General features: G+C 37.5%; 1 protein-coding gene across 6 annotated transcripts in view; it reads right to left on the minus strand.

The window, feature by feature from the left end:
* Positions 1-132: 132 nt before the first annotated feature.
* ZRANB1 (zinc finger RANBP2-type containing 1) overlaps positions 133-20,905 on the minus strand; it is a 77,228-nt gene continuing 56,455 nt past the window's right edge. For 5 of the 6 annotated variants that reach the window (XM_079899738.1, XM_079899736.1, XM_079899733.1 and 2 more), the window contains 7 exons: positions 20,032-20,185; positions 17,795-17,866; positions 15,300-15,498; positions 7,578-7,698; positions 5,935-6,064; positions 5,600-5,829; positions 133-4,428 (listed from right to left, as the gene is read on the minus strand). In XM_079899738.1, coding sequence (XP_079755864.1) covers positions 4,213-4,428; positions 5,600-5,829; positions 5,935-6,064; positions 7,578-7,698; positions 15,300-15,498; positions 17,795-17,866; positions 20,032-20,185 — 1,122 coding nt within the window. In that variant the 3' untranslated portion in view covers positions 133-4,212. The remainder of the gene's footprint in view (positions 4,429-5,599; positions 5,830-5,934; positions 6,065-7,577; positions 7,699-15,299; positions 15,499-17,794; positions 17,867-20,031; positions 20,186-20,905) is intronic. The other variant, XM_079899735.1, reaches the window with a different exon arrangement.

The raw sequence follows: 20,905 nt of genomic DNA on the forward strand, positions 1-20,905 counted from the left end.
AAATCCCCATCCTATGACTCTAGTCCCTTCGGTCCACGGGGGCTGGTTACCTCTTTTGCTAACAGGAAGATTAAATTACTACAAAATGGGGAGAAAACTGTTTGCCTGTGTTAGACAACCGCGAGCATAGGATTGAAGACAGTACAGGCTCCTGTACAGAGAAGTCTCTCCCATCTGAACTGCATACTGAGCGGGCAAGTTGGTTGTGAGTTCAGTAAAAACCCTCTGATGATGCAAAAAAAAAAAAAAAAAAAGTATTAAGTTTCACAAGCTGTTTGTACTCAAATATATTTTCTCAGTTTCAGATCCTCAGCTATTTTATTGAGTGGAAAGTCTTGAACTGAAAGGGTTCAAGAAGAATAATGTTGCATTTCCTTATGTCTCAGGAAACACTTTTTATGGTAACTTGTCAGATTGTCTATGAACAAACCCACTTTTTTAGACATTGATAAAGTCTTCTTTTCTTCACGTGATATTTTATACAAGAACACTTCAGGTGTGTTATTAGATGTGACTGATTTTAACAAATCCTATTAGATTTGTATCAACTAGTTACATGTTATATTCATAGTCTTTTGTGAATCATCGCCTTTTTGTTTAAAAGATGGCCTATTTTGAGCCTTTGTATAGGTACATTCCTGTTTTTGTGACAAAAAAACCTTTAAAACTGTCCCAAACAGAAAAATAATGGCTATCAGAAATATGTTTTGTTTTAGTGTGAGTTACCGTTACTGTATTTGTTTATTGTAAAGGTGGACATTTAGCGTTCAGTGCAGTTTTCAATAAAAAGTAATAAAAATTTCTGTTAAGCTCTGAAATTCAAGTACAACTCACCAGTGTAAAAGTTCTCTCCTTGAGATGTTTAAAGGCAACTGCATTTTCAATTAGCCAGTTTCCCAACTCTTGTTACTCCGAGGGTCAAAGATTTACAGTACTTTTCTGTCATCTACCTATTCCGTAACCAGACGCAAGAATGTTGATAATTACTTCATGTGATAGTTTAATTGAAAAAATCAAAACTTCACATAAGTCCATCCTTATCAAATCATGCCATCCCTAAGATGAAATAGTGGGTTAGAACTAAGTCAATTCAAGAAACAAAATTGGTCAAGTTTTAGAATTTTGATTTTAATTTACCCAAAAGCAAAATTATCTGGCTCAAGCATTAATGCAGGAAGGGAGGTGAATCTCAAAAAAAAATTTTTTTAATGATATTTACAAAGAAATGTTGCAAATTAATTAACATCAGCCATTTCCGTAGGTTAGGAACTTTCCATTGATTTTATGGGTCTTCCTTCTCAAATAGCATTAAACCCCTTACTACTAGCAGTATCTGCAAATGTCAGTCACGTCCAACAATTCCAGGTACCGAACTCCTTTTCAGCCGCCTCCCCCCACCCTTTCCCATTTAAAAAAAGAAGTCATGACAACTTAAAGCATCAACCTCCTCACTCATTTTAAGGTGGTGGTCCCATCCCAACTCTCCCATGAAAAATTACACTGAAACCACCTGACACGGATAGAGAGATCCTGGACAGAGATACAGCAAATGGTTACTGACCTATCACTCCAGGGAGCAAAGTGGCAGCTCAAGATCATCTTCACGACCACTTGTCAAACAGGCAATCAGTGAGGGGGTGACGTATGCACAAAAAGGAGACCCCCAACCGACTATGCACAGCAATAGTCCCTTAACACAGACTAAGTCTGTGACACGATGAGCCTAAAAACCAAAAACATAAAAAGGTCCAAATCCATGGTGTGCTTGGGTTTTGACAGAAAACACCACACTGTATTCTCCCTAGAAAAAGAACCATAAAGTCCATACAGTTAAAGGTATTACTGTCCGGAGTCAACCAAAAGACATACAATATCTGTCACCCTGCCATATATAATCTGAGAAAGGACTGCAAACTCTATCTTGGGACAACAGTTATGGCTGTTTGATAGTTCAAGAGCTTAACATAGCATTGATTCACCAAAATGTTGGCCTTTACCAGCCAATCTGCTGTGAAAACCATTTAAAGCCCCATCCCTGTCTGGAGCCTAAGAAATGGAGTCATATATATATATATAATTCTTTCCCACAGGGAAGAATGCTGTACCTGTTAAACTAGATGTGGTCAGGGTCACTGATCTATAAATAAATAAATAAAGAGGCACCTCAGGGGACACACCACGCAGCAAACACAACACACGGAGGCTAAGGCTAAAGACCGAGCCTGCAGTTTTCTGAACAGCACTGACTGTAATGTAGACCGTAGCAACTAGATGCTTTTCCCTCAAACATTTCTCTTCGGATTCTTCAACTGGGAGAGCAGTTTTTGCTTAACAGCAACTAGAACAGGATGTCTGGCCACTAAAGAATTCTCTCCCTATATATGGAGAAAAGTTTATAGGGATGCTGTGCTATGTAATTAGAATGGCAGCCTTCTAAAAAATTAATTCTGTCCAAAATGAAAGCAAACCGTAGAGTCAATTTGTAAGAAAACATTAACCATTTGAAACAGTAACATACACATTACATCAAAATTCATTCATATGGAATCAAATTGCAAATATTTTTCCTGCAAGTTGTAGCATGCAGCAAAAGCGATCATCCTGGGAACACGTTTCAAGGAGTGTTCAGAGAGGGAAGAAAGAACTAGAGAGATGACATCTCATAGGTAATTTTCTATTTTTAGTATTCCAGCATCAAATCTGAGGTTGTGCACATTTCAATAGCATCTAAACAGAACTTAGAAGAAAACAAGAAGTAAATATTTCAAGGTTTTCACAGCCTTTTCATCAAAGGGAAGGAAAAGTGTGAGTGAGTGAGTGAGTGAGTGTGTGTGTGTGTGTGTGTGTGTGTGTGTGTGTGTGTGTGTAGGGCTTCTTGCCAAATTCCTTGCCACATCGATAGTCTACAAAGTGCTTACCAGGACACTAAGTCTTTTTGTGTTCCTGAGATAGGTCTGAAATTTTTACCCAGTTTTGAATGTATACCTGAAGTGGTCAAATAATACTTTTTGTAGAAAGTTTTCCTACCTAAGATTATAGTCTTAACTTTAAATAAGAATGGCCACAATTAACCAACATGCAAAAATTCTCAGACTACTCACTGAGAAATTCATTATACAATGCATTTACCACCTTACTGCGTTCTTAAATCTTTATTCTATACTGAACTGATATTCCCAATTAGCCCAAGCAAAGGCATGCCTTTCTAACACAATTTGCTTAAAGCAGGGTTGATGATAAAAGACAGTTAAGAATCCACAGACTCTATGCATGGCAACCTGGGAGAGTATAACATTGTCAACAGAGTCAAGTGGGCGAATTTCACACAATTCATTCAGTTACATACGAGTGGGCCGGCTCCCCCGAGCACTCCCCCGCCAGCACTCCCCTCACTTACATCCACCGAATAACTATTCACAAAGAGACTGCTGCCCAGAGTCTGGTAGAAGAAGCCCCATCTTAAGGGCACTCTTCCAAACAAATAAATACCTAAACACTGAAAAGGGGCATTATCAGAAACTTTTAAAAAGACAAAATAATAGAAACCAAAACCCTTTCCAAAACAAGGGAACGATGTCTATGCAAAGTTCACTCAATAAAAAATCCTTACTTTTCTTACAGTTTGTTCCTTAAAGATTTTATTTTATTTTATTGGGCACAACAGGAACTAAATTATTAATAAAAATAAAAGCTTGTTTTTATGTTTTGCTGTGGGTAATTTGTACAAAAAGTTTCCAAATCTCTAACGAGCTCTAGTGAGATATAATGTAGAACGGATCTTTTAAGATGCAAGTAGAATGCCAGGTTCTACTTAAAAAAGAATTATCTCAAAGGAACAAAGAGTGATCTGCCATGTGCTTTTGGAGGTGCCCATGCTGGAAAAAACTTCTCAATAATATAAAGATGCTGGTACAACTTTTCCTATTACACAACTTCTTACACAACCACATGCGTTACATTTATAGACAGATTTACAATTTGAAAGGAAAAAAGTTCTGTCTTAATAAAATTCATTTTTTACAAACTGTAGTCCAAAGTTCTGTCTCCTCACAGCAGATGCATCATCTCCACGGGGTGTGGATCAGAAAAACCCTTCCAAGCAGATCCTGCCAGATCTGCTTCATTCCATGCCGTGCACTCTGCCTGGAGCACCGCAGCAGCGTGGAGGTCACTACAGAGCTGGTACCTTGCTCTTCTGCTCTTTGATTATTTTCATTCATCTTCATCATCTTCGTCTTCCTCCCCATCAGACAGGGATGAACAAGGCCGGATCTGTCGGTAGCGGTCAAGCCATTTTTCTACCATTTGCGTGACCAGAGGGTGATTTCGCCGCCGGGAGCTCTTCTGCATGGCCACGAGAACTCCCTCAGTCACACAGCAGTCCAGCCACTCCCTGAGCAGCTTTTCTTGCTGTTCCTCATTACCTAGCTTTTAGAGGAATGTGAAGAAGAGGGAAAATAACACAACAGATCACAGACTTGACAGGAAAAATTTAACAGAAACCTACAGCTGGTATGATTAATGAAAAAGGCCAGAGCAACGAAGTGTTTCAACATGGTTTCCACCTCTCATCAATTTTATGTTTAAAACCCAGTTTCCTGTGGTTAAATAGAAAAAAAATCTATGGGAAAATTCACAGAAAAACCTAGAGGGAAGAATAGCCTAGTAATAAGTTAATTTGTTTGATATAATAGCAAAAAGCAAATGTTATCTAATAAGCTGATCCTTGCAGCTTCAAACAGAACAAGGTAAGTTTACTCAGAAAGTTATGTATATAGGCTCAAGGAACAAAAATTATCTGAACTTTTTTCTTAATATCATGGTTATAAAAAGTTTATAATTATTACTAGTATATGAAATAAAAGACCAATAATTTTATAAGAATTTGGGCTGGAGCGCTCTTTTACACATTCTCGCCACCTCCCCTGCCTGGCGTGCACCACCTGCTCCCCCGCAGCTCCAGTGACCTCCCACCTGCTCCTGTTCCCACCACTGCCCAGGTATCGAGTCTCAACCGAGTTGCCAGTATTCCTCTTCTGGGCAAACTGGCTGTTGGCTCCCCAGCTTACCCAGAATAAAGCCAAAGATTTAAAAGACCGTTGATGACCTCATGCCACCCCTTAACCTCTCAGCCTCGTCTCTCCCCGCTTGCCCAATCCCCACAAACCACACTGGCTTGAACTTCCCTCTACCTACAACTCTCTTCCCCCAGATTCTGCAAGACTCCTTCCTCTTTCAGGTCTCAAATTCAGGCGTCACCTCCTCAGTGATGCCTTACCTTGGGCCCCCGGTGGCCCCCTCATCCCCCCCTTTCCCCCTCACCCCATCTTTTTATCTCCTCAGCACTCAGCACTACCTGAGGGCTAGGACTTTGGTCTTCACTGCTTTATCTCTGCAGAACACATCCTACACAGCAATTCTGAAAAGATAAATTTCAAAGTCTGTCTGACCAGGATTTATAGAAAGTGACAATTACTACGACCTAGTTCAAAATTGTAAGTGGTAGTACAGATAATACCACACCTGAAAGACACACTAGGCTGGGTTCTGGTACAGTGCTGCTACTTTAAGTAATTAATACAAGAAACAGGCTTCTTACCTCCTGAGCAGAAAGGAAGTGCACATGGAGTAACTTCCTTTCACTGTCAACCAGAGGCAGAAATGTAATGGTGACATCGTCATCGGTGTTCAGGTTAGCACCAGCACCTCGGTTACCATAGCCATCATTTTCCATGGCAACCAAAGCAGAGAAGTGGCCCCTTGTATAGCCCAGAGCAATCGGACTTTTCCAACAAAAACTCTGTTCCCACAACAAAGGCAAATACACACCTGGAAAGAGGGAAGAAAGTCACAATGAGATTTTCAGGATGTGACTGCAATGTGCATTAAAATAATAAACAAGAAAGCTCCAAAATACTCATGATAACGGCTTACCTTGAAACCGAGTATATCCCAAAGTTTCTCCCCGGAAACTTTTATAATATTTTACTCCATAAACTATAATTGGTCGTCTAAGAATATGTGCAAGTACAAAAATGTGGGTCTGTTCCAAACTTGCTCCAGGCTGTACAGAACAAAATAAAAGAAAGCAAATTCTCTTTAAAACATTTATTACCACCCCGGAAAACTGATGTGTATAACACAATGCTACCCTCCTTCATTATTACACTACCTCAATTCATTTAAAAAATATAGTAATACTACTGTCCAACTAAAGAGTTTGATTCCTCAAATAGCAAAGTCCAATAAAAGAAGTCTGCAAAGTTTATGTACAGGTATCCAAACTCAAGAACTGAACAGATTTGTTTAAATACTGATTTCAGAAACAAGAGATTCAGACAGCAAAGGAAGCTTGATTTCTATAACTGCCTTCTGGTTAAGTTACTTGTGAAAGTACTACCTACAACAAGGTCCACCCGAAGTAAAAAGAACTTCGTTATTTCACACAAACATAAATGGCTGCAAATGGCTGCATCACCTAAGGCAAGAATATGCAACAGGTCTCCCTTCCCCCCATAATGATTCTGACAGCACCTTTACAGGAGGTACATGTCTCAGATGTAAAACAGTCACTGTGAACCCTGCCCAAATGACCCAAAGACAGAAGGTGCTTCCCTCAGAGGGTACTAATGAATTATGATGCTTTCTGCAAAGAAAAGAAGTGGTTTGTTGTGCATATATTTGAAGTTTATAGTTAAGTATATTAATATGCTTCATAAAATAAAACTAGCATGAGTGTGAGGGACAGCCCTACACAATACATCTATAAAAGTTCATTCCCAAGTTAGTTAATCATTCCTGTCCACGGCACCTTCTCCTTGGCCTACGTCACGTGGACGGAGGCTCCTCACCTGGGGAGCCTTGTGAAGATCACAACTTGATCCTCAGGGGCCTGGCAGCTCAGCATCAGCACCCACCACTAGCACAGAGATCTTGGGGAAGTGTCCCCTCGGACACAGAATGGGAGCTAACCCGTAGGTAGGTAAAACAGGCATAAAGCCACCACTTCTTAAAATTTTTAATTTATTATTTTTTAAAATTTTTATTGGAGTATAGTTGATTTACAATGTTGTGTTAGTTTCTGCTGTACAGCAATGAGAATTGTTATACATATACCTATATCCACTCTTTTTTAGATTCTTTTCCCATATAGGTCATTACAGAGTATTGAGTAGAGTTCCCTGTGCTACACAGTAGGTCCTTATTAGCTATCTATTTTATATATAATAGCGTGTATATGTCAATCCCAAAAAGTCACCTGAGAGGACAATATAACTGAAGAGTAATCTGAGGAAATATTTAAGAGGTTAGAATCACCAAGTACAACTTTTATTTGGACAGTTTTTTAATCACTTAATATAAGAAACATGTTGCCCTCCCTGTGCTGCAGCGAGGACTTGCCTATGGTCCCAGAGCTGATAAACAGCAGTCACTAGAACCCAAGTCACCTGCTGCCAAGTCAAGCGCTCTTCCCTTCATGCCACACTGCCTCCAACATGGTCTTCGTGTAAACCAAGGCATTTAGACCAGCTGCCTCACTTTTCTCATAGGAGCAACATGCCCTGAAGCATTCTTACCTGACTAGCAAGAGAGAGTATAAATGCCCAGTCTTCTTGCCACTGTTCTTCTCTCAAGGAAAAATGTAAACCAAAGCTCTGAGAATACCAGGACTCCCAATCTTTCCAACGTGTATAAAACCTAAAAGCAACAGAGTAAAACAGAAGCCTTTCTATAAACAGTTCATTTAATGTTCCGATCATTTATTTAATGTAGTCTTTAAGCAATTCAAATGCAGAGATTAATAATTAATTTTACCTGGCTTGCAGTATATTTTTCCAATTAAAAATGCCTCCTTTCTGCTAGCAGACATCTTTTAACATATCCTCAGACATAATCTGATTCACCACCCACCAAATTTTCATCAAAACTACGAACACTAGTGATGAGAACGGTTGATTTCAATTGTCTACTATTGGTTTACGAATAAAAACTAAAAACACTCAAAATCATCTGAGAGGTTGGATAAAAATCAAAGACACTACATTTCTCCATTAATGAATAGTTATCCACTACTTGGTCACAGACTAGAAATAGCCCATGTGTTTATAAGAATATCAAAATCACTTCCTTGAGATTTCATTCATTAAATTAAATTATTTGATTATCACATGACAATTGAAATAAAAAATCACTGTAACTACAAGAACAATCCCTTCTTCATGCTTAATACCTGTTTAAATACTTCGGCCTAATAAATTATGAAGACTAAAAATCAAACTAGGCCACTGGTAGACTGAATTACTAAAAGCAAAACATTCTTTTTCTTTAGATCAAGTATACAAATAAAGCCGGATATAATTATGCTCAAAACTGTGATCCACTGTCTTACAAAACAAACCAGCAAAGACCTCTGAAGACATTTAACCTGTTTGTAACATTACATTCCTCTCACATGTAGTGAACTATCAGAAATCCCCAATACTTTTATGTATTTGAATTCTAGGTAAAAGAATCAAAAGATCAGAAAACATTCTTTTGCTGTTGTTGAAATGTTAAGGTATTAAATGTCTTAGTGTCACACGTTTCTTTAGAGTAACTTAATGCAGGGCTCCGTAAAAAGTAAATTAATATATTTTAGACTTAAAAAAGAATGTTACGGAGGCTTAACTCTTGTTTGATTAGAAAAAAAACTTTTCTATGCCGGAGAACCATAGGTTTTCTCTTTTTAAATCAGGAATGTAAGTTTCAATGCCAAATGTTTAAAAATAAAATATGGATATTCCTCTTTTAAAATACCTAAGATACACAGAAATATATTTCAATGCACCAATGACAAAATACATTGTTTTAATAAATTCGAGGAAAAATATCATGAAACACAGAAAGTTGCTGCAGTTAAGAAATTTCTTGGTTGCTGCCTAGGATCGTTTTATTGAATGAGACACCTAAATGTGCCAGAAATCAAATGATGACTTCACTCAAAACTCAAGAAGACTGCAGAAAAAGGCTGTTCAAAATATATTTGAAAAATAAGCATGTTCAAATAATCACACCCACCACACAAAGACCTAAACACTCAAGCTACCTGGCTCACTGAGAACAGACAAGCAAGCCAAATCCAGGAATACGAGGCCAAGCGGGACAGCAAGTTTGGCTTTAACACTGAGAAGTCACTTCGGGGCTTCCCTGGTGGTGCAGTGATTAAGAATCTGCCTGCCAATGCAGGAGACACGGGTTTGAGCCCTGATCCAGGAAGATCCCACATGCCACAGAGCAACTAAGCCCGTGCACCACAACTACTGAGCCTGTGCTCTAGAGCCCGCGTGCCACAACTAATGAAGCCCGTAGCCCCCGCTCGCCACAACTAGAGAATGTCCACGAGCAGCAACGAAGAACCAATGCAGCCAAAAATAAATAAATTTATTTTTAAAAAAATCAATTCCACATTCATGGATGAATTCCACATTCAGTGCAATCTCTATCAAAATCTCAGAGGACTTTTCTGCAGAAGCTAGAACCTAAAATTTATCTAGAAATCCAAAGAATTCAGAATAGCAAAAAGAATCTTGAAAGAAGTAGTACAAAGTTGGAAGACTTATACTCCAGATTTCAAAACCTACCACAAAGCTACAATCATCAAGAAAGTCTAATGTCAGCATAAGGACAGACATACATATCAACAGGAAAAAATTGAGAGTCCAGAAATAAACTTTTACTTTTAAGGTAAAATACTTTTTGACAGAAGTACCAAGGCATTTGAATGGGAAAAAAAAATAAACAGTACTGGGACAACTGGATATCCATGCAAAACAGATGATTTTAGATCTTTACCTCACACCTTCAATAAAAATTAGCTCAAAATGGGTCACAGACTTTAAATGTAAAAGCTAAAACTATGGAATTCCTAAGTGAAAACACAGGAATAAAACTTTAAAATTTTCAATTTAAAAACTGTAAACAACTATAATAAGTATGCTAAGGGATCTAATGGAAAAAGAGAGCATGCAAGAACAGATGGGCAATGTAAGAAGAGAGATGGAAATCCTAAGAAAGAGCCAAAATGAAATGCTAGAGATCAAAAACACCAACAGAAATGAAGAACAGTTTTGATAGGCTTATAGTGGACTGGATACAGCTAAGCAAAGAACCTCATGAAGATACATCAATACAAACCTCCAAATCTAAAAAGCAAATATAACACACATAGAAAAAAAAAGTGAATTTCAAATAACCATGGGACAACTACAAAAGGTATAACATACAAATGTCAATAATAGAGGGAGAAAAAAGAAAGTAACGGAAGAAATATTTGAAACAATGACTGAGAATCTCACCAAATTAATGTCAGACACCATACCACAGATCCAGGAAGCTCAGAGAACACCAAGAAGGAAAAATGCCAGAAAAACTACACCTAGGCATATCATATTCAAACAACAGAAAATTAAAGAAAAAGGTCCTGAAAGAAGACAGAATATAAAAAACACCTACCTGGGACTTCCCTGGTGGTGCAGTGGTTAAGAATCTTCCTGGCAATGCAGGGAACACAGGTTCAAGCCCTGATCCAGGAAGATCCCACATGCCACAGAGCAACTAAGCCTGTGCGCCACAACTACTGAGCCTAAGCTCTAGAGCCCATGAGTCAGAACCACTGAGCCCGTGTGCTACAACTACTGAAGCCCGTGTGCCTAGAGTTCGTGCTCCACAAAAGAAAAGCCACTGCAATGAGAAACCTGCACAATGCAATGAAGAGTAGCTCCCGCTCGCCACAACTAGAGAAAGCCCACGCACAGCAACGCAGCCAAAAGTAAATAAATAAATAAATTTATTTTTAAAAACCCAAAAAACACCTGCCTATGCAGAAACAAAAGGTAAGAATTATATCCGACTTCTCAGAAACCATGCAAGCAAGAAGAGAATGAAGTGAAATATTTTAAAAGTTGAGACAAAAAGAACACCAACCTAGAATTCTATATCCTGTGAAATGATCCTTCAAAAGTAAAAAAGCAATAAAGTCTTTCTCAAACAAACAAAAATGGAGGGAATTTGTTGCCAGAGACCCGGTTCACAAGAAATGTTAAAAGAAGTTCTTTAGAAAGAAGGAAAATAACATAGATCAAAAATTTTGATCTACATAAAAAAAGGAAGAGCATTAAGAAATAAATTGAAGATAAAATTAAAACTTTTATTTTTTATTCTTAATTGATCTAACAGATAATAGTTTATTCAAAATAATAGTTGATTATGCATACTTATGTATATATATATAGTGTGTGTGTATGAACGTGCGAGCGTGTGTGCAGGTATGCGCTTATGTATGCTTACATATAAGTGAAATGAATGACAATAAAGATACAAGGGACAGAAAGGAGGAATTAGGATTATTTTGTTATTATGAGGTAATGACACAACCCATGAAGTGGTACAGTTTTATTTGAAAGCGGACTTGGATTATTTGTAAAAATATACTGCAAACTCTAGGGCAACCACTAATAAAAGTTAAAAAAATAAGTATAACTGATATGCTAAGAAAGTAGAGAAAATAGAATCATAAAATGCTCAACTAAAAACATGAAAGACAGGGGCTTCCCTGGTGGCGCAGTGGTTGAAAGTCCACCTGCCGATGCAGGGGACACGGGTTCGTGCCCCGGGTCCGGGAGGATCCCACATGCCGCAGAGCGGCTGGGCCCGTGAGCCATGGCCGCTGAGTCTGTGCTCCGCAACAGGACAGACCACAACAGTGAGAAGCCCAAGTACCGCAAAAAAAAAAAAAAAAAAAAAAAAAAAAACCGAAAGAAAAAGAGTGAAAGACAAAAACAGGAACAAAGAACAGGGCAACAAATAGAAAACAGTTACAAACATGGAAGTTATGAATCCAACTATATCAATAATCACTTTGAATGTCAATGATCTAAATGTAATAATGCTGACAACATCAAATGCTGGCAAGGATATGGAGCAACAGGAATTCTCATTCATTGCTGGTGGGAATGCATAACAGTACTGCTACCTTGGAAGACTGATTGGCAGTTTCTCACAAAACTAAACACATACTCTTATTAGATAATCCAGCTATTACGAACTTTGGTGTTTACCCAAAGGAACTGAAAATCTATGAACACACAAAACCCTGCATATGGAAGTTCACAGCAGCTTTATTCATAACTGCCAAAACTTGCAAGCAAAGTGTCCTTCAGAATGGATAAAATTCATCCAGACAATGAAGTACTTTTCAGCATTACAAAGAAATGAGCTATGTAAGCCATGAAAAAACAGAGGAACCCTAAATGCACATTACGAAGTGAAAGCAGCTGATCTGAAATGGCTACATATTATATGACTCCAACCACATGACAGTGTGGAAAAGGCAAAAACAACAGACAGTAAAAAGACCAGTGGCTGCCAGAGTTAGGCAGGAGGAAAGGATGCAGTGGCAGAGCACAGAGGATTTTGGGGCATTGAAAATACTCTCTCTGATACTATAATTGTAATCCTCTGTTCAATACTATCTATATAATGGTGGACACATGTCATTACACATTTGTCCAAAATCGCAGAATGTATACTAAGATGAACCCTAATGTGAGCTATGGACTTTCGGTGATAAGAATATTGTCAGTGTCGGTTCATCACTTGTCACAAACATACCACTTTGTGGGGGATGTTTGTAATGGGCAGTTATGCGTGGGGGGACATGGCAAACAACGGTGCCTTCCTTTCCATTGTGCTGTGAACTAAAACTGCTCTCAACCAATTAAGGTCTAAAAATGTATACAGAGAGGCACAACAATAAGTTATCCAAAGCTGATACTTCTAAAAGAACTGATTTTTCACTGATTTTTCCCCCTATTTATATTAATTACTCCCATTTGGCTCTCTATTTGGATTGACATGTCAATCAAAGGCAAGTACAATATTCCATCTTGAGCACTTGAGCCGGATCAAATCATAGGCACCCAACAGAAGAGCACGGCTACCACCACAAAAAAAATGTCCTATCTTTAAGTGATAGGAGGAAGGGTTTAAATAAAAGAAAATTACTTTCTCAGTTCTCATTTAGATATTTTATGACTTAAAAAAAGTCTCATCCCACCTGACTTGGATTATGAGCAAAGGAAACCCTAGCAAAAAGCTGATTTAAAAGGAGACTGCACAAGTGACATACTGGCTGCTCCTCTCCTGACCTAGGACAGGGCCCTCTCATTCTACCTTCTAATAGTCATATAAGAGCCCAGTCAACAAACTTGTCACAACTCAAAATAGTCAACAATTTAATCATTATTCAGTAAGGCTAATATATTTGACCCACATCACTGATGCCTTGAATCTACGGCAACAATGCTTCCTCTCTCCTCATTTGATAATCTTCATCCCCTCTCCACCCCAAGATAGTGAAAGGGATGTCTATGTGATCACTACAATCCTTGCAGCTCCCTATGCCTTAACTGTAAAACATCAGGTGAAGACCCTGTATGGCAGGGACTGGAGGAGGTGGCACCAAGGCACTCTTTACTGTAGAAAGCCTGTTCATACGCCAGCGAAGCATCCTTTTAGAACCAAGGCCTCCACTACCAAACGACCTGCCACAACAGCACTTACCAGTGGCTGCACTCATACAACCTAGGTCCTTCTCACTCTCAATATCCATCTAGCCCATTTTCCACCTCAGATTATGGCAATCTTTTTCTTTTTCCCCCTACTTTCACATTAGACTTTTGAGACTTCAAATGACTCAAAACTAGAATTTCAGTCCTAATACAAATATAAGTGACAACTCCAATCCAGAAGATTACCTACTGCCAGCTTTGAGAAACGGGTAGCATCAAGTTCCCAAACTATTAATAGCCACCAATGTCTTTTTCTTTTTAAAGCCCTCACAGCTAGGAAAAGTAGATATCATCTGCTGAAATTTACAGTACACTTTCAACCTTACAACAGGGTCAGAATATTACTGTCAGAGGAAAGGCTAGAGCTGCCTTTTAAAAAGGACTTATAAAATGGTAGACTTACCAAGGTCCAGCTCTAGTTTCCAGGCTGAGCAGCTAGACCCCATCCACACCCAGAGGACAGATCTATCTTTCTAAGGGCAGAGTCACATCAACTAAACCTACAAGGCAAACCTGTAAAACCACAATATCCAAAACGACTCATCCCCTCGGTGAGGGCAGGCCCACACAAACAGCCAACTCATCATTAGGGTGTTTGTTGTTTGATGAGCACGTAATCCAATCTAGAGGTCAGACAGACTGAACATTTAATGACATCAGGCTCACCAGGCCTGATGAATCCGCATCACAAAAGGAATGGTATTGCCCACACTACCAGATCAATCCAGAGCAATCACCCTCCACTAAAAGGCACAAAGTCCTCTCCCCTGGACAAGGGCTAAATGTCTAAACCATCAGTTCTGAATGACACATTCTTTCTTTAGCTATCCAATCAGGTTACCATCTGAATTTACAGTTCAAGACTAGTCATATACTTGATTGACTATTGGATGTTTTTTAAAAAAAGGATATTTTTGAGACAAGCTGAAAGTGTGATTTGGACTGTATGCTAGATAACTGAGTCAATGTTGATTTTCTTAGATGTGGTAATGAGGATGTGGTTGGGTAGGAGAATATCCTTGTTCTTAAAAGATGCATGCTGAAATACTGAAGGGTAAAGCACCAGGATGCCTACAACTAACTGGCAAAGGGGAGTGTTTAGGTACACAGAGATGGAGCACCTGTGGCAAAATGTTAACAATTAACAACTGGCCAATCCAATGAAGGAGATGTTGGGATCCCTTGCACTGATTTTTTTTTTTTTAACTTTTCTGTGGATTTGAAAATTTGCAAAATAAAACATGGTCTTAAGACTACCTGTCTCAGGAAGAAAAACTCGTAATACACAATCAATATAATCTCTTAAAGTTGAACAGAAATACAAAATCAAAGCTACTTTAAAATATGAGCACCGGAGCTGACCAAGACACGAAATACAGCGTACGTGTAGTTTAAAATTTTCCACTAGCCACACTAAAAATAAATAAACAGGTGAAACCAGAAAACTAAAAGATGAGCAAAGACCTTTCTATATTTAAGACACTCCTACAGCTTCCAATGTTTCTATTTTAAAGCTTAGCAAAAAGATATAAAAACCACTGAGATGTTCAAAGTGTCTCAGTGCCGAAAAACCAAAGGTTTTTCCCCCTAGCTTCCACAGAAAATATAACAGACAAAAAGTATCCCACCACTGTAAGGAAATGATTCAGCCAGTGCACTCCTGGATTCAAAAAGGGAAGGATGTCAGCTCACCAATGTGAACAGTCATGTAGGCTGTCATGCAGGGCTTTCCGAAGCACCGAGTCCTTGTCATAAATGCCCCAGGTAGCTTGTAGTACTGAATCAAGTAAGCAGTCTCCTGCAGTCCGGTTCCAAAGTGCATACAGTCGACTGTCCAAACGTGTAGCCAATTCCAAGGACCAGTTTATAATTGGAGATTCTTCTTCTAACTCTATATGAAGAATTTAAATAACATGTTCATATAAAACATTAATAAAGGAAATTGAAGATAATTCAAAGAAATGGGAAGATATCCCATGCTCTTGGATTGGAAAGAATTAATATTGTTAAAATGGCCACACTACCCAATCAATCTACAGATTTAACACAATCCCTATCAAATTACCCATGACATTTTTCACAGAACTAAAACAAATAATCCTAAAATTTACATGGAACCATAAAAGACCCAGGATTGCCAAAACAATCCTGAGGAAAAAGAATAAAGCAGGAGGTCTAACCTTCCCAAACTTCAGACAATTACTACACTAATCAAAACAGCATGGTATTGGCACAAAAACAGACATATGGATCAATGGAACAGACAGAAAGTCCAGAAATAAACCCACACACCTATGGGCAATTAATCTTCAGCAAAGGAAGCAAGAACATACAACGGGAAAAAGACAGTCTCTTCAGCAAGTAGTGTTGGGAAAGTTGGACAGATGCATGTAATAAAGTTAGAACACACTCTCACACCATACAAAAATAAACTCAAAATGACTTAAAAGACTCAAATACAAGACATCACACCATAAAACTTCTAGAAAACGACACAGGCAAAACATTCTCTGATATAAATCGTACCATTTTTTTCCTTAGGTCAGTCTCCCAAAGCAGTAGAAATAAAAACAAAAATAAACAAATGGGACCTAATCAAATTTACAAGCTTTTACACAGCAAAGGAAACCATAAACAAAACAAAAAAACAACCTATGGAATGGGAGAAAATATTTGCAAATGATTTGACTGACAAGGGCTTAATTTCCAAAATATACAAACAGCTCATACAACTCAACAACAGAAAAACAAACAACCCAATTGAAAAATGGGCAGAAGACCTAAACAGACATTTCACCAAAGACATACACATGGCCAACAGGCACAAGAAAAGGTGCTCAACATCACTAATTACTGGAGAAATGCAAATCAAAACTAGAATGAGATTACCACCTCACACTGGTCAGAGTGGCCATTATTAAAAAGTCTACAAATAACAAATGCTGGAGAGGGTGTGGAGAAAAGGGAACCCTGCTATACTGTTGGTGGAAATGTAAGCTGGTACAGCCATTATGGAGAACAGTATGGAGATTCCTCAAAAAACTAAAAATAGAGTTGCCATATGATCCAGCAATCCCACCCCTGGACACATATCCAGACAAAACTATAATTCAAAAAGATAAATGCTCCCCTACGTTCAAAGCAGCACTACTCACAACAGCCAAGACATGGAAACAACCTAAATGTCCATCAACAGATGAATGGATAAAAAGATGTGGTACAATGGAATACAACTCAGCCATAAAAAAGAATGAAATAATGTCATTTGCAGCAACATGGATGGGCCTAGAGATTATCATACTAAGTGAAGTAAGTCAGAAAGAGAAATACAAATACCATATGATACCACTTATACGTGGAATCTAAAATACGACACAAATGAACTTATCTACAAAACAGAAACAGACTCACAGACACAGAGAACAGACTTGTGGTTGCTAATGGGGAAGGGGGGGGTGGGAGTTTGGGGTAAGCAGATGCAAACTAGTATATACAGGACGGATAGATAACAAGGTCCTACTGTATAGCACAGGGAACTATATTCAATATCCTGTGATAAACCATAATGGAAAAGAACATAAAAAAGAATGTATGTATAACTGAATCACTTTGTTGTACAGCAGAAATTAACACAATATTGTAAATCAACTATACTTCAATATAAATAAGTAAATAAATAAAGTGTTCATTTTCATGCTTCTGCAATTAAGAAATATTCAGTGGAAGAACCTATTCTCTAGAAGTTAATAGATTTAGTATGTAATTTACTAATAAATTTATTTACTAATAAATTCTGATCAATTGAAATATAAACCTTTGAGTAGTTGAAACACCTTAAGGCTCTAGAATAATCACCTTAAGGCTCTAGAATAATTTACTCCATTTTTAAATTCTTCATGATTTATTTTCTAAAAATTTTTAATATGAAAATATACTCATTCTAGAATAGGAAACAGATAACCAAGGTTTAAAAATGTTTATACCTTTATTCACTCTACCACAGTTAAGAGCCATGAATGAGCACTTCTAACAGCACAATACAACACTGTTCTTAAGGACTTTACATTTTCAATTTAAAGTAGAAATAAACTATGTTGACCATACACCAAACTATTCCAAACCCGACAAAGCAAAAAGTTTATTGAAATCAATAAAAGATAAATTATACTCATTAATTCCATGCTTACCTTTTTGAACATCTCTATCAAGCACCTCATCAAATAATTTTTCTTGGACTGTTGGAGGCAAGTGTTCAATATCTACAAAGAAAAACCAGATTTAAAAAATCTTTATATGTCTCATAACTGAAAAAATTCGATGCCAGCATCTAACAGTAACCTCCTCTAAAATAACTGCCTTTCCACCGAAGGCTGTCGAATAGCTTCTTTTAAAAAACATGCATGTATCTCGTGTGTGTGTGTGTATGAGGTATAAAATATTTCCTTTCTGTACTTCATTATCAAAACTGTGATCTATCTACAAACAATAAAAAGAAAATCATTTGGACCACTAATTATATACAGCTATTATCAAAACAACAAGAGATAACAAATGTTGACAAGAATGTGGAGAAAAGGGAACCCTTGTGCGCCAGTGGTGGGAATGTAAACTGGTGCAGTCACTATGGAAAACAGTATGAAGTATCCTCAAAAACTATCATATGATCCGGCAATCTCACTTCTGGGTACACGGCCAAAGGATATGACAACAGGGTATCGAAAAGGTATTTGTACCCATGTTGGTTGCAGCATTACTCGCAATAGCCAATATATGAAAACAACCTGAGTGTCTATCAATGGGTGAATAAATAAAGTAGATGTGATATATCTATACAAAGCAGTATTATTAAGCCATGAGAAAGAAGAAAATCATGCCATTTGCAACATACAGAAGGACCTTGGAGACATTATGCTAAGTGAAATAAGCTCAACAGAGAAAGACCAATATTGTATGGTATTACTTACATATGGGATCTTAAAAAAAAAGTCAAACTCATAGAAACAGAGAGTAGAAAAGCAGCTGCCAGGGGCAAGGCAGGAAGGGATTAGGGAGAAATTGCTAAAAGAGTACAAACGATAAACCATAAAATGAAGACAGCTAGGATTAAATGCAAAACATAGTAACAATAGTCAGTAACGCTGTATTGTACAATTGAAATTCACTAAGACAACAAAACTTAATGTTCTCACCCAAAATATAAATAAATAGATAGATAAATAAATGTGAGGTGATGAATGTGTTAATTAACTAGATGGGGGGATTCTAGTTAATTAACAGTTAACTTTCACAATGTATAAATCAAATCACCACGAAGTACACTTTAAATATTTTACAATTTTCTATGTCAATGATAATTTAATAAAGTTGAAATAAAAGAAAAAAGAACAGAGCTATCTAATATTCGAGTTAAAATAACAACAACAACAAACAAACAAATTTTTGTCTGTTCTCTTTCCCCCACACTCTCAACCTCTGCTCAGGACTGTGATTTTCGGACTTCAGAATCTCCTTATACAAGTTACTGAGCCATTCACTTTGGCACGCAGATTTCTGTTTTCCTCACCTTCTCAAATTCTCTATGCTCTCTGTTCAGTTTACTAATTGAGTAGTCTAGAGTAAGAAGCATTACCCTTACAAAAATGTTTTAACCTTAGAACTATTTTCAACTTAAAATCTAATCATCGCTTGAAGTACTAAGTTTAAATATACAGAGTGCATTTCAAATGAAATTTATCTGATTTTTAAAAGCTTAGTTGTTATTTTCTACCATTTTGTAAATACCTCTGTTCATATCTCAATATAAAAAAAGCTCAAAACACTCAAAACCAAAATATAAGTTTTATTTAGAACCTTTTGGTGTTTACTGCATTTATTCAATGCCAACTGACAAAAAACAGCCTGGAAGACATTTCCACTTGTCATGGAACTGAAAAATAAAAGTTGCTTCACAAATATAGTAGAAATTAACGTAGTAAGTGAAGAAAGTAATGACACTTTCAAAAGAATGCCGGTATCTTTGACTCAAATAACTTGACTCTACCCATCAAAAACCCATGTTCTGATCTTATCTCCTAATATCAGGTAACCAATAGTTATCTATGAAAAGAAAAAGAAAAAAAGCAGACTGATAATATTCTAAAATAAAAACAAAGAGAAAAATAAATGGATAAAACAGACTTTTTAAAATATCTGAGGCCCACAAAGAAGTCATTTATTATCAGCTGCTGTCTTCCTATCAGCTCTAAGGCATTAGTTTATAAATGGCCCTTGTACTGGTCACTTCCAGTAAAACAGGGTAATCAAGTAATTTAAGATCCAAATATAGTAGCTAAGTTATCTGTTTTCTAGCAGAAACATTTTCATTCAGACATTAAAAAATTATAATAAAGTTTAAATTTATTTTCACACAGAGATTTGGAGTTACCTGCTGGCAACGTAAATGTTACAAGGTCAGTTAGGAAATAGCAAGCAAAATCCCCCTTTCTCTGATGAAGAGAGGCAGCTATCTCACGCCGGATTTGCTCTGTCAGTTCAGGACACACCATTGCTGGAATACACTTTGCGGCTTGTTGAGACACCTTAAATACAAAAGAAACTTTCCTCTACATCTCATTTATCATCAGTGGAAGCAGAAAACAATAGTGTATAAAAGAAATTACCAAAAATTCCCAGTAACTCAAGGTGTTTTTGTTTTTGTTTTAAATATATGAGGTACTGGGTGTTATTTCCTCAATAGTATAAGTATATATCAGTACAACTTCCCTGGAAAACAGTGATAAAAATGTTTTACCCTCTCAACTCAGCAGTTCTACTTTCTAGTGGAGTTTATCCCAAGGAAATACACAAAGATGCATATAAAAATTTATGTAAAATGGAGTTGTTCGCAAACGTTCATCATAGGAGGGGGAGGGAGGACAAAAAACAAAGTAAGAATAACCATCATGCCCCTAATAAAAACATTCTTATTAAAAAACAGGGAATTCTAGCTCACAGAGAAAGAGGAAAGTACAAACACTCTTCTGCTCTGTTAAGAATATTTCAAGTACTTTGACTTAGAGTAAAGAAAAGCAGGTTTTTTTAAATAAATTTATTTATTTTTAGTTATTTTTGGCTGTGTTGGGTCTTCATTGCTATGCACGGGCTTTCTCTAGTTGCGGTGAACGGGAGCTACTCTTCATTGCAGTGCACGGGCTTCTCGTTGCGGTGGGCTTCTCTTGTTGCGGAGCACGGGCTCTAGGCACGCGGTCTTCAGTAGCGCGGGATCTAGAGCACAGGTTCAGCAGTTGTGGCGCACGGGC

Source organism: Stenella coeruleoalba (assembly GCF_951394435.1).
Source record: "Stenella coeruleoalba genome assembly, chromosome: 16".
Taxonomy (NCBI): domain Eukaryota; kingdom Metazoa; phylum Chordata; class Mammalia; order Artiodactyla; family Delphinidae; genus Stenella; species Stenella coeruleoalba.